At 33.2% G+C, this 14,698-nt stretch overlaps 1 protein-coding gene across 4 annotated transcripts in view; it reads right to left on the minus strand.

Annotated features, from left to right (window-relative positions):
- LOC148623452 (general transcription and DNA repair factor IIH helicase subunit XPD-like) overlaps nucleotides 1-14,698 on the minus strand; it is a 102,048-nt gene that overhangs the window by 20,933 nt on the left and 66,417 nt on the right. For all 4 annotated transcript variants that reach the window (XM_088565248.1, XM_088565250.1, XM_088565249.1 and 1 more), the window contains exons 11-19: nucleotides 14,267-14,376; nucleotides 12,618-12,641; nucleotides 11,459-11,627; nucleotides 8,001-8,119; nucleotides 6,280-6,419; nucleotides 5,982-6,083; nucleotides 3,223-3,286; nucleotides 550-641; nucleotides 318-347 (exon numbers count right to left, since the gene is read on the minus strand). In XM_088565248.1, coding sequence (XP_088421374.1) covers nucleotides 318-347; nucleotides 550-641; nucleotides 3,223-3,286; nucleotides 5,982-6,083; nucleotides 6,280-6,419; nucleotides 8,001-8,119; nucleotides 11,459-11,627; nucleotides 12,618-12,641; nucleotides 14,267-14,376 — 850 coding nt within the window. The remainder of the gene's footprint in view (nucleotides 1-317; nucleotides 348-549; nucleotides 642-3,222; nucleotides 3,287-5,981; nucleotides 6,084-6,279; nucleotides 6,420-8,000; nucleotides 8,120-11,458; nucleotides 11,628-12,617; nucleotides 12,642-14,266; nucleotides 14,377-14,698) is intronic.

Consider the following 14,698-nt stretch of genomic DNA (forward strand, 5'->3'; position numbering starts at 1 on the left):
TAGATAAATCTCATCATGGTGAACACTTTTACACAGTTTGGTTAAACCTAACAGTTTCGGAGATATATGCAAAAAACTGCTGTATAACCCCTATGTTCTATTTTTAGTAATGGCGGCCATGTGTTTTCACCAATCAAAAATCTAAGTGGTCATCTTGTGCAGGATCCATTCAGTAGTTTCAGAAGAGAAGATGTTTAAAGAAACGATGACAGACAACAATGACGACAATGACCGACGCCAAGTGATGGCAATAGCTCACATGGCCTATGGTCAGGTGAGCTAAAAAGAGAAAGATGTTATACTTATTGCATACATACCTGTTCATACCAACTAGCTATCGTTGTCTCCTGTAATGCGTCAATATACATGTGTAAATAAAGCATACAGTAGTACATTCAGATCTCTATTTATTATTGATTTACATATTCACTTAAATCTCCTTTTTTCGATTTCAGATACAAATGCAAATAAATACTCTTTATTATTTGTGTATATTGAACTTCTTTCTGCAATATTTGTGACCAAACAAAGAGAGTCAATGCCACTTACCATGTACACATAGCTTGTGAAGAAACAAACCAATCCATCCGGAACAATGGAAGCCATTTCCACCAACAGATTACCATAGTTACGAACAACAGCTACAAAAATAAACTCATTTTCTAAAGGTCCTCTGGAGTTTATCATATTCATGTAAACATGTTTTGCTGAGCACAGCTAGATATATAGGTTAAACTGAACAAATGGGGCTTTTAGTACGCATAGGCTTCTTTTCTGTCATCTTACAAAGTCATACAGACATATGTATTTTCTATTAACTACTAGTGTTTGAAATTATGTAAAAACAATGTGTTACTTTAAAAGAACTTTTGACATAAAAATAGAATAGTAAAATTTAAAACATTATTTGTTAAAAGGTTCTTTCAAGAGGAGTTAAGTGGCAGGAAATTGGCAGTAAATGTAATATAATGGGAATTTTAGTTCTTTTTATATCATAAGGAAAAAAAGTTTGGTGAACCCTAATTTTCTCTTTGAAATATGAAAGAATATCAGTTTAGTGTTCTTTATAAAAATTCAATAAGAAATGCTATCTACCAGTTTTTTAGTAGTTTGCAAAATATTGAAAATTCCCTAAGGAATCCATATAAAAAATATTCCTTTTTTAAGGCTGAATTATCTCAAAATCAAGTTCGCTTAACTTTGTTTTTTACATTAAAACACTAAAGTATGTTAATTCAAGGTCATCTTTGAGAAAAAAAACTAGGAAAATCTATCTACTAGAAATATTAGGTATGATCTACCTTAAATAAAAAAATCCTGTACTCAAATTTTTACCAACACTTCTCTAAATTCTTTCATTTTCAGCAATCTTGGTCTATAGTTAAGGAAGGATGTAAGGGAAATATCAGTTTGAAATGTTTTATAAAACCTGTAACTTGTGAATAATGCAATACCTTTTTTATACACCCGGGCCTGATGAGAATGGTGATTACTGTTTTAACCTTTTCGTCCTTAAAAGACATTGTTGCAATTGTCCATGCAAACTACTTCTCAAAAGGGGCTTGATATTTTTGTAAGAAGTTGTATACAGGTATGCCATATTGCGAGATATAATTTCAGACCATGGGGATATCAATTTTCTGAATGACAATTTTGTTCATATTTAAACCTTATGGTTTAACTGTAACATTTTCTTCATCAACTACTCATAAAAGTGGTTTGATATGTATGAGTTTTACTTAGGTATGCTATATTAATAGATTATAACATGGCATTTTTCATATCATACCCATTATCAGCCCTAGGTCATGATAGCCTGACAGCCCTAAGGCTGAAGAATGCTTTTGACCATGGGCTGATAATGGGAATGATATGAAAAATTGTTATGTTATGATCTTTCTACTTTTTATCAACTACTTAAATACTTGCAAAAATTTTAATAATGTAAAACTTTATACAGGAAATTTCCAGAAGACCACTTCAACAAACAAAAAGAAGCGATTATCAGGAACAAGAAATTTATTTTCCTTATTTAGAAAGGTGTCATCTGGTGAATGATTACATGCAACCATTTTGCCAGCCCTCACCCCCCCCTCCACCAATATCCGGGCCCTAAATGTCCATAGTCCATATAATTATGACTTTTGCTATAAAAGCAACATTGTAATCAGACACTTACTCAATGGCAATGAAGGGAAGTGACGAAGCAAAATACAACTTAGAGTCCCAAGATGCCATAATTATTTCGGTTCCATCCCCAAAGGTTGTCATCTTTTGTTTTCACTTCCATGAAAAATCTTGTTGGTATTTTGTTGAACTCCCTGACACAAACAGGAATATACCCTCAAAACTCCTAAAATTATCACTTCATTGATTTCATAAAAAAAAGATGTCACTTACAGTTTTGCAGCATATATGTTTTCAGTTCTTAATAAATTAATGTTGTTATCAGATGCATTCCCCCATCATCTGCAATGTTTTTGTTTGTGTATGAAATGGAAGCTGATTAGGGAAATGGCATACCATGCAGTTATAAATTAGATGTGTGATATACCGTAAACTGGAAGCAGTTGATATAATCTGGAAGTAGTTGACATCAAAAGTCATATCAAACAGCTGAGACAATTCTTTAGATTTTATGAATAATTATCTTAAATTACCACATTACCAAGGGGTGTAATTTTGCCTGTAAGTACATGATAATGAGGGATATGAGAATATCCACTTCCAGTTTGGTAATTTTGTTAATATTGATTGTGGGACATGTTTTTTGGAGAGGCAACATCAACTTCCTGAATAATGAAATGTTGAGGGTATTATTAATGAGCATTGCTGTCCTTTAGGAAAGTTTTATATTGTAAACCAAATGTCTTTCATAGAGAGTTTCTGTAAATGAAACTCGTTATCTTAGTGATTTACTACCATGGACAGTAAATGTACTATTATAATATGATGTCCAACAAATGATATATTACCCAATATATTTACCCCTTGGGGATTCAATTGCAGAAAAAGTCTTCTTTTGTCATATCAAAATAGAAATAATTTATGTTTGGTATGTTGTTGTACTTATTTACACACAGGTTGCCTTTATATTCCTATTTTATATGTAGAACAAAAATAACAGTTAATAAGGACCAAACATACTACTGCTTTCTCTGTTTATCTAATGTTTACCTGATTCAATATACCAATATTACTACATTGTAAATAAAGACATACCAACATCTTCTCTAGACTCAAACTTGGATGTCATGGCAACCTGATCATTCCCCTTGCTGATAATCTAAATATAAAAGTAATTGAATTTAGCATACAGTGGCTGTTCAGAAAAGGTCAGTCTTTGTTCATGAAAACACAGTGGCTGTTCAGAATGGGGCAGCCTTTGTTAATGGAATCACAGTTGCTGTTCAGAAAAGGTCAGTCTTTGTTCATGAAAAACCAGTGGCTGTTTGGAAAGGGGCCATCTTTGTTAATGGAAGCACAGTGGCTGTTCAGAAAGGGCCAGTCTTTGTCCATGGAATCACAGTGGCTGTTCAGAAAGGGGCAGTCTTTGTTCATGGAAATACAGTGGCTGTTCAGAAAGGGCCAGTCTTTGTTAATGGAAACACAGTGGTTGTTCAGAAAGGGCCAGTTTTTGATAAAGGAAACACAGTCGCTGTTCAGAAAGGGGCCGTCCTTGTTAATGGAAAAACAGTGGCTGTTCAGAAAGGGCCAGTCTTTGTTAATGGAAACACAGTGGCTGTTCAGAAAGGGCCAGTCTTTGTTGATGGAATCACAGTGGCTGTTCAGAAAGGGCCAGTCTTTGTTGATGGAAACACAGTGGCTTTTCAGAAAGGGGCAGTCTTTGTTCATGGAAACACAGTGGCTATTCAGAAAGGGCCAGTCTGTTAGTGGTATCACAGTTGCTGTTTAGAAAGTGCCAGTCTTTGTTTATGGAATCACAGTGGCTGTGTTTTCATTGTTATGATTAGTAATCTAATGTTCTATTATGTTTTTTAAAAATATTCTAATTCTTAAGGTTGATCATATCTTACATTTGTTGTAGATAAACTTTCTTAGTTTTTCTCAAAAAAGACCCTGAATGAACATACTTTAGAATTTTAATGTAAAAAACAAAGGTCACCAAACTTGCTTTTGAGATATTTAAGCCTTGTTAAAGGCAATATTTCACTACATTTTTTTCTGGATACTGTAGTGAATTTTCAATATTTCGCTAACTTCTAAAAAAAAAACTGGTAGACAGAATTTCTTGTAACTTTACATAAAGAGCACTTAACTGACATTATGATTTTGTGAGATGACAGAAAAGAATGCTTTGTGTCTTAGGTATGATCTATCTCAAACACTTTTTTGTGTTCTTATTTGTTAACCACCTTGAGTAAAATCAGATTCTGATGCTGAAGGACCTATCTAGAATTAGTGAAATAAACTGAATAAAGATTTGTTTGTTTGTTTGTTTGGGTTTAACGCCCGCGCAGCAATATTTCACCTATATTCAGGCGATGAACATGAAGTGGATGATAAAATGAACATGAAATGATGATGAAATAAAAAATGGGATGGGACACAAGGACAATGGGGTCAAGCAATTTTGATTGCCACTGAAAATAGGGAGAGGTGGGTAGGGTCGGGCAACTAAGCCTCCTGTGGCAAAGCCCTATGGTTCCTACTCCAGGAGAATACCACAGTAGGGTTTTTTAATGTGTGAGGAACGTGGCATCTTTCCCAACACAGTGCACCACCATGGTTTGCGGTCAGGTTTTCTGTATAGCCTGACAACCCCAGGATGTAACACGCCAGGGGTACCCCATTCCACCACCTGGGGCACACAACCCAGTTGCTCTGTGGGCAGAGTGCCCTAGCCCCCGGCTAGGGTTCTGAGCACTATTTAGTCGCCTTTTACGACAAGCTTAGTGCATCTGCAGGCCTATTCTTTTGACACCCGCACCTGCAAGGGTCAACTGAATAAAGAGTTTTGCTGAGTGCAGCATGATAGCATGTATTAATTACAATGGTAGAGTTGATAGGAAGCAGGGCACAGATATTAATTATGATGTAAGAGTTGATAGGAGACAGGGCATAGGTATTAGTTACAATGTAGGACTTGATAGAAGGCAGGGCAAAGATATTAGGTACAATGTAAGAGTTGAAAGCAGGGCAGAGATATTAGGTACAATGTAAGAGTTGATAGGAGGCAGGGCATTGATATTAGATACAATCTAAGAGTTGATAGGAGGCAGGGCAAAGATATTAGGTACAATGTAAGAGTTGAAAGCAGGGCAGAGATATTAGGTACAATGTAAGAGTTGATAGGAGGCAGGGCATTGATATTAGATACAATCTAAGAGTTGATAGGAGGCAGGGCAGAGATATTAATAACAATGTTAAGAGTTGAAAGGAGGCAGGGCAAAGATATTAGGTACAATGTAAGAGTTGATAGCAGGGCATAGATATTAATAACAATGTTAAGAGTTGAAAGGAGGCAGGGCAGAGATATTAGATACAATGTAAGAGTTGATAGGAGACAGGGCACAGGTATTAATTATAAAGTTACAGTTGATAGGAGGCAGGGCATAGATATTAATTACAATGTTAAGAGTTGAAAGGAGGCAGGGCAAAGATATTAGGTACAATGTAAGAGTTGATAGGAGGCAGGGCACAGATATTAGTTACAATGTTAGTGTTGATAGGAGACAGGGCACAGATATTAATTATAAAGTTACAGTTGATAGGAGGCAGGGAAATATGTTTAGTTTCAATTTTACTTCAAACTTTCATTTTGATTTCAATACAGCTTGCACATGGGCTGTTCATTGATTTGCTATTTCCATTCAGACTGAAAAGAAAATCTTAGCAATCTCAAAGTCATAGGTTACCAGTAATTCTTTAATAAGTATAAATATGTCCCTTATGAGGAATATGTACTCTAATTCAAATGATAAAGAGTTGTGATCACTATATTGTAATTTTAAACATACCATAGGACAGATACACGTCCTTGCTAAGGTCATTGTAAAGGTTGCCATGGTAACTGGTCTAAAGTCAAGAATCTTTGGATACATGTCAAGTGGTGATAGTGTCTGCAAATAATACATAATCATTTTTTTTAAACAGAAATGAATACTTTCGTCTGTGTCTTATGAAAACTAGGGAATTTATACAGGCAATTCATTAACATTACACTTCTTTTGCAGCAATTCGCACATGAAATAACATTTTTTTTCAACTGAATGATCAATGGTAATAAATATATTTTAAATGATGTATTGAACTTACCCCTGATGTAATTACAACTGACTGAAATCTATTGAAGACGGGTTTTATAGCTATTGAGGCATCCATACAACTAAAATGCAAAATAGGATTGGAGATTGTTGGTGTCCTATCATCAAATGGTTCAATAATAAGGACAAAACCTGAAAAATAAGTTGTATATCATTTGTCAAAAAACACAATAATGCTATGCAATATTTTATCAATCAAGTTCAATGTCAGTCTACAATCAAAGTGCTGAAAGCACTGGAGGTTTTTGATTCTTGTGAAAATTGAAGCATAAACAAATTTTCACAGATAACATGTTATATAAAACTGTGATCATATATTTGCATTGTAAATATTATGAAGAACTGTCTTTTATAAGCTGAAAGTCAATCCACAGTTACTTATCCAACTTCATACACATTTACAAATTCTTGTTCCATTTCACCTTTTGCCTCAATTTTAAACATAACCAAAAGCTTATGTGCATTTACATTCAAAAAAGACATTTTTGTAGATTAAGTATCACTCCAGCTAAGAATCATGCAAAATGTGATTCATGGGTAAAAAGCCTACATATTTTTATTTTTGATATTTTGTTTGAATTGACATAGTAAATAGAAACTAACGTTCAGTTTTCATATAACCCATGTTCTTAGTAGATAAAATTTATATAGAATGCACTGTAGATTTCAAAATTAAGGGAGATAACTCTGTAAGTTACACTCAAATACATTAAAATCTATTGGATTTTCAATGTTGATTATCTCCTAAGAGCAGACAGATTTGAATGAATTATTACAAATTTCATAGTATAGTCCCATAAAACAACTTAATTACAAAAATAAAAATATGTAGTCTTGTTTGGGGTGTATCACATTTTTCAGATTTTGCATGATTCTTACAAAGACAGCTACTTAAAAAGTATTCATCCTACATTATAATTATACTTAGATAATTTCAGATTAAGAAAATGATTTCTTTAAAATTTTCAAAAACAAGGCGCTTTTATCAATTAGAATTTTCCTGCAAATTTTTCTTGGTTAAAATCACTGCTCTTCACTTTCTGTTTAAAAATGGTAAAATACTTATGATAGGATGGAGAATTTGACTGATAAGTGTGTCAAAATGGACCATGCTTAACACATTTTATGCTTCTAGACACATAATTGGAAGAAATAAATTGCCTAAATGCAAATTTATTAATAAATACCTTTCAAAACCAAAAAGGAGTCCCTCAAATCTTGAGTTGATAAGAAGACTAGGTTTTAATTTTATTTGCAGAAATAATAGAATATTATTGAGCTGATTAATTGCAAGAAACATATTTACTAGTTATAAAAGAGGTATTGAATGATATAAATGGAATTACATTTGGGCTATATTTTCGTGTAATTTTCAGAAACAGTAGGGAAGTTCCAGTGATGGACCGGTGGCATAAGGTATTTTGATCCTGAAGGATCAAAAACCCAAAAATTAATGATAATTCAAAAACAAGAAAAAACCAACAAGAAGTCTTATTGTTTTAGTAAAATATTAAATTAGTAATTTTTTTCAAATATTTCTTTTTCTTCCTCTAAAAATAAAATCAAGCAAAATGTGTCAATTAGAGAATAAATTTGAGCCCCATTTATCATTTCCTTGTAAACTTCAGTTCTAGAATAAATTCTTTTTTTTAATAAAACACTGAGTGTCCCAGCTATAACAAGCAGTTAACAAAATGATATAAATCTATTTACCTTTTGTATAAGTACTGACAAGTGTGGCAAAGTTTGATATAAGGGTAAGTGCTGAGAAATCCTGAATATCAGTTAATTCTAATGTCCTCATTAATGAACTCAGTCTTTCTGCACAAAACCTAGCAATACAAAATAGGTCATTTAAGTATGCAGTAATATTACTCCATTACAATTAATCTGTGTATTATTGTTAAAAATTTTTACTTACTTTCACTTGATGTAAAGGAATCTCATGAAACTCTATAAAAATACATGTAGTCAGTAATTACATATAATTTCTGATTTTTCTGTGGACATTTCACATGAATTAATTGAAAGAATTAATCGATGGCATTTCATTATGTACAGGAACTGAAAGAAAAGAGTTCAAAGGACATAAATTCACCTCTCATTAATATTATTTCTGTTAATGACAGAAATCAAAGGTCCTATAACAATAGGCTTATTATTGAAAGGACATAATTATAACCCTGTTAACATAACAACAATAATATCCAGGCAACAGAATCCCCATAATATTTAGAATACAGAATTTGGTCCTAGGCCAATAATATCCAGGCAACAGAATCCCCATAATATTTAGAATACAGAATTTGGTCCTAGGCCAATAATATCCAGGCAACAGAATCTCCATAATATTTAGGATGCAGAATTTGGTCCTTGGCCAATAATATCCAGAAAACAGAATCCACGTAATATCTAGGATACAGAATTTTATCCTGGGCCCCATAATATCCAGACTACAGAATCCCCATAATATCTAGGATACAGAATTTTATCCTGGGTTCCATAATATCCAGGCAACAGAATCCCCATAATATTTAGAATACAGAATTTGGTCCTAGGCCAATAATATCCAGGCAACAGAATCTCCATAATATTTAGGATGCAGAATTTGGTCCTTGGCCAATAATATCCAGAAAACAGAATCCACATAATATCTAGGATACAGAATTTTATCCTGGGCCCCATAATATCCAGACTACAGAATTCCCATAATATCTAGGATACAGAATTTTATCCTGGGCTCCATAATATCCAGGCAACAGAATCCCCATAATATTTAGAATACAGAATTTTATCCTGGACCCCATAATATCCAGACTACAAATCCCCATAATATCTAGGATACAGAATTTTATCCTGGGCCCAATAAAAATCAAAAGGAAATCCCTCGAGCCTTTTACAGCTGACTTCTTGAGTTTTGCCCATCACTGAAGACCATGTGGTGCCATGTAGAAGTTTAATTGTTTGCTGCTTAGCAGTTGTCTCATTGGCAATCATACCACGTGTCCTATATTTATATCCCCCACTCTAGTAAACATTGGCAATCATACCACATGTCCTATCTTGATATCCCTCACTTAAGTATACATTGGCAATCATACCACATGTCCCATCTTGATATTCCTCACTCTAGTAAACATTGGCAATCATACCACATGTCCCATCTTGATATCCCTCACTCTAGTAAACATTGGCAATCATACCACGTCCCATCTTTATATCCCCCACTCTAGTAAACATTGGCAATCATACCACGTCCCATCTTTATATCCCCCACTCTAGTAAACATTGGCAATCATACCACGTCCCATCTTTATATCCCCCCACTCTAGTAAACATTGGCAATCATACCACGTCCCATCTTTATATCCCCCACTCTAGTAAACATTGGCAATCATACCACATGTCCCATCTTTATATCCCTCACTCTAGTAAACATTGGCAATCATACCACGTCCCATCTTTATATCCCCCCACTCTAGTAAACATTGGCAATCATACCACGTCCCATCTTTATATCCCTCACTCTAGTAAACATTGGCAATCATACCACATGTCCCATCTTTATATCCCTCACTCTAGTAAACATTGGCAATCATACCACGTCCCATCTTTATATCCCCCCACTCTAGTAAACATTGGCAATCATACCACGTCCCATCTTTATATCCCCCACTCTAGTAAACATTGGCAATCATACCACATGTCCTATCTTTATATCCCTCACTCTAGTAAACATTGCCAATCATACCACATGTCCTATCTTTATATCCCTCATTCTAGTAAACAAAAAGCTTAACAAATCCCAGTATCTTTCAAGTCTCACATGGTAGAAGCCATATTCTGTCACTATTTGATTGTTCAATCTAACTGTATATCTCATTGTAATACATCTACATTATGTAATATCAATAATCAAAGGCTCATGTCATTCTAACCAATTTTAATGATTATTAAAAAAATGTTGTCACTCATATTGTAAAGACATAAGTTGCTCAACTGAAGACCTCTTCACAGGAAATTTTCAATATCTGGAAAGAAATTTCTCACCCAAGAGACGAACATATTCCTATTTTTAGCCATGTGAGATATCCTTATCTCACCAATGGGTGAGATAAAACACAGGATGTTTGTGAATTTACAATATAATATTTTACTACGTCCTGTAACTACAAGGATATTTCAGCATGCATAGCGTTCTAAACTGGAGTACTAATAAAAAAGTTAGATTTAAAAGTGAGAAATAGAATCAAACACCACCAGAAAATGCAAAACTAGGAAGCTCAGACACTCTCGGGTAAGATTTCAATGTTTTCTAACTAAGCAGAACCTTATTAGAGAACTTGAAATTCTCAGATTTCTCTGTCTTGCATTCTCAGCAGTGTTGGATTTTTAATATCTTACTTTTTGCATATAAACACTCGGCAATCTTTCTTTACATTTAACTTAATACTTTGGTCCATATTGATAATTGATCTATAAAATCTGGTTTTATCATATTTCAGATATGAATAATGTCGTATAATGCCATTTTGGACCCCTTAACTGCCATGAAATTCCTTATCTGCATAATTGTCCTGGTGTATGGATATGATACAACTTCAAAATACTTCTGTACAGCAAGTGCAAAATAGAGTTCCATTCTTATTTGGATTAAAAACATATTAATGATATATCCATGGATACATCATCAGTTATCAAGGTAAACAAAAAGACCTTACTCCTATTTTATACACATTATTTTTGAAAAAAAACTGACGTATTCAAAAATCTGTTCACATTTTAGCGCCTCATTGTCAAGTAATTACATAATGGTGAAAGCATATCTATTCAAAAATAAAACATTTTTAGTTGAAAAACTAATAAAATGACCTTATGTAAATGAGATAATAAAAATAAGAAATCTATTGGTGATTAGAAAAAAAATTGTAGGTTAAATGCATATTGCACAAAATTAGATATGATGTAACAAGCAATATTTGAGCGAGTTCAATATCTAATGATGAAATTAACACAAACACATACTCTGATTTTCAAAATATAAAACAGATATCAACATGTTATTATTATTTACGGACAGCAGATTCTACAATGTTTTCTATGTCAGATCCACAAGGCTTTGAAGGAAATGAGTGGCAATTGTACTTAAAGACAATCAAAAGAAGCTGTACCTTAATGGTTTCCTTTCAATACAGACTTTTTGAAGACAGTCTTTGAGAAATGAAGGAGGACTCTCTGACACAACATGCTGGACTCTAAGTCTTATCTTCAAATACTCTAGAAATCTCTTCATAAAGGCTGTAAAATGTTCTGCTGTTCTTATATTCCCAGGAACATTTTCTATAAAACAAATGGTATTACATAAGAAACCTTTACTGCATGTGAGGCAGCTACATAAAAGGACTATTGTAAATGTTTTATACTTATACTGCATGTGATGTGAGGCAGCTCCATAAAAGGACTATTGTAAACGTTTTATACTTTTACTGCATGTGATGTGAGGCAGCTCCATAAAAGGACTATTGTAAACGTTTTATACTTTTACTGCATGTGATGTGAGGCAGCTACATAAAAGGACTATTGTAAATGTTTTATACTTTCTGTTGCTAATTTTGGTGGCTGTCAAGTGAATATATTTGCAGGTATCAGTTTTCAAGGTTTCAAAAAATGATAAGTGTTGCACAGTGATACAAATAAATCTTGCAGGTATCAGTTTTCAAGGTTTCAAAACATGATAAGCGTTGCACGGTGATACAAATAAATCTTGCAGGTATCAGTTTTCAAGGTTTCAAAAAATGATAAGCGTTGCACAGTGATACAAATAAATCTTGCAGGTACAGTTTTCAAGGTTTCAAAAAATGATAAGCGTTGCACAGTGATACAAACAAATCTTGCAGGTACAGTTTTTTTTGCCCTTTTCTTTCAAATGAGAAAAAAAGCAAAAATGAGTAAGTATACAGTTTTCTGCTGATGAGGTTCCATTTTTCTATTCACCAAAAAGAGTGTTGATTCAATTTCTTAAGTGCTGAATCATTTTTTCATTTAGATATAAGTGCGCAAAGGTGATCACTGATTTACTATCTCTTTCAGACTAAAAGATGTTAGTCTCATTGGTAAGTTAGTCCATAATTGATTCTGAAATTTAAATTAATATGTTGTCATCTGTAAGATTTCTGTCCTTCATTAGTATAGTTGTGCTAAGTCCAAAATAGTTGTTATTCTAAACAATAAAAAAAACATTTTAGGTACTCAAACAAGAAGTACAAATATACTAATAGGAGGGACACTTGATGTATTACAATTAACCATGTGACTTGGTAGGTTACATACCCTGCAGAACTTCATCTGGTAAAACTGAAAAAAATGTAAAATATATCATCAACTACAGTAAAACAAGAGTGATATAAATACCATAAATTCACATGAAAGTCCCATAAATATTATCTAACAGTAGAATAAGAATTCCATATGTACCTATAAAATTTACATCAAAGTCCAATAACTCTTACTTAAGAGTAATCAAGGGAACCAAGATTCTAATGGAAATCAAAAGAATGTAATCAAGGGACAAAGAATAGTCATGGAAAACAGACATACACAACAATAAACATAAAATAACCAAAGTAATACATACAAAGTAACAAAAACAAATGAGCAACTCAGACTCCACTAAAAACTGGGAACATGGATCAGGTAGGGTAAGCATTCTCTGCTTTTCTAGAAACACCTGCTGAGTTCCTCATAAAAAGGCAAGTCCGGGTAAACAAAACAGGAAAGAAAAACTATGACATGTTGAACAAATCAGTTTTCATGGTACAGTTGGATACACTGAAATGATCCACAAGTTCATGATGACAACCATAAAACTTCTGTAGTGATGACTTCAATCTTGTAGCAACATTACCTTGTTCCAGAAGCCTAACTGTAAGAAGTCTAGTGTGATACAAAAAGTCTCTATAGTTACGACAAGCTCTGGCATGAGTTGTGATATGAAAACTCCATACACAGGTGCTGAAGGGGTGTTGCCACAGATGAAAGGAAAGTTGACAATACAGAATAAAAAGTCATCACATTTGTCGTATAGTTTGGTCAAAAGTTTTCCTTTACCACCGATCCTTAAGAGTAGGTCAAGATATGAAGCTGACTTCACAGTGTGTGTAGTATTCTTTATCTCAAGTTCTTTGGGGTAGATGTGATGTATCAAATCACTGAAACTAGGATTGTTTAACAATAATATGTCATCTACATAGCGGAAACTGAGATCAAAGGATCTAGATGAAACTACGATTGTTTACCAGTAATGATAATACGTCATCTATATAGTGGAAACTGAGATAAAAGGACCTAACTAAACAATGTTCCTTCTTTTGGATCAGGTCAGCTATAAAGTCAGCCTCACAAATAGAGGAGCACAACTTAAAAAAAATAATAGGATTTTAACAGAAGAATACCCTAAATTCACATCAAAGTCCCATAACTCTTTTTTAACAGTAGAATAAGACTGCCATATGTACCTCAATTCACATCACAGTCCCTTAATTCTTTTTTAACAGTAGAATAAGACTGCCATATGTACCTCAATTCACATCAAAGTCCCTTAATTCTTTTTTAACAGTAGAATAAGACTGCCATATGTACCTCAATTCACATCAAAGACCCTTAATTCTTATTTAATTGTCTGGTAAATAAAGTGCAACTTATGTCTAGCTAATTATTCTAAAATATTCAGAATCTATTGTTGTATCAGAAGCTGTGTCCATAAAATGTTAATCAAGTTTAAAATGTGCAGTAAAATTTTACTTGAAATATATTTATATATATCTTCCATGAAAGAGGAGTATAATAAATACATGTAACAGAATTCATGTAGAAAATCTACATGATATACACTGAGAAATCATTTAGGAATAAAATGTCAGCAGGAAAGTTCAAATAACAAATAAAATCAAACAAACTGATTAGGTAAGAAGACAATCTACCTGGATTTGCAAGTATTTGGTCAGTCTCTCTAGCAATATTCTTGTCTCGTAATCCCTCCACCAATTTCAAATACTCATCATGCAGCTTTTCAGCATTAGTCTCTTTAATTCTATAATAATAATATTACCCAGTAGTGTTTTATATGAACACGAAAATGACAATAGTTTACTATCATAGTCACATTCGTTTTAGTTTTGAACATATAAGAAAGAAAAATAATGCATTTTGGGTGGTTTGGAAAGTGGTGTGGGCATTTCTCAAATTATTAATAACTGAGTGAACTTACATGTTTTAGTGAACAAAAAAGTAATGAAGAACACTTTCCTCACTAGATATTAACTCAATATATCAAGGCAATCTCCATATATTCTTATGGTACTGTACTATTTTCTATTAATAGACACTAGTTTTTTATGTACTAATATCAGTTC

This window comes from Perna viridis, chromosome 2 (assembly GCF_037379345.1).
Source record: "Perna viridis isolate PV_CMFRI_1.1 ecotype Kerala chromosome 2, ASM3737934v1, whole genome shotgun sequence".
NCBI lineage: Eukaryota > Metazoa > Mollusca > Bivalvia > Mytilida > Mytilidae > Perna > Perna viridis.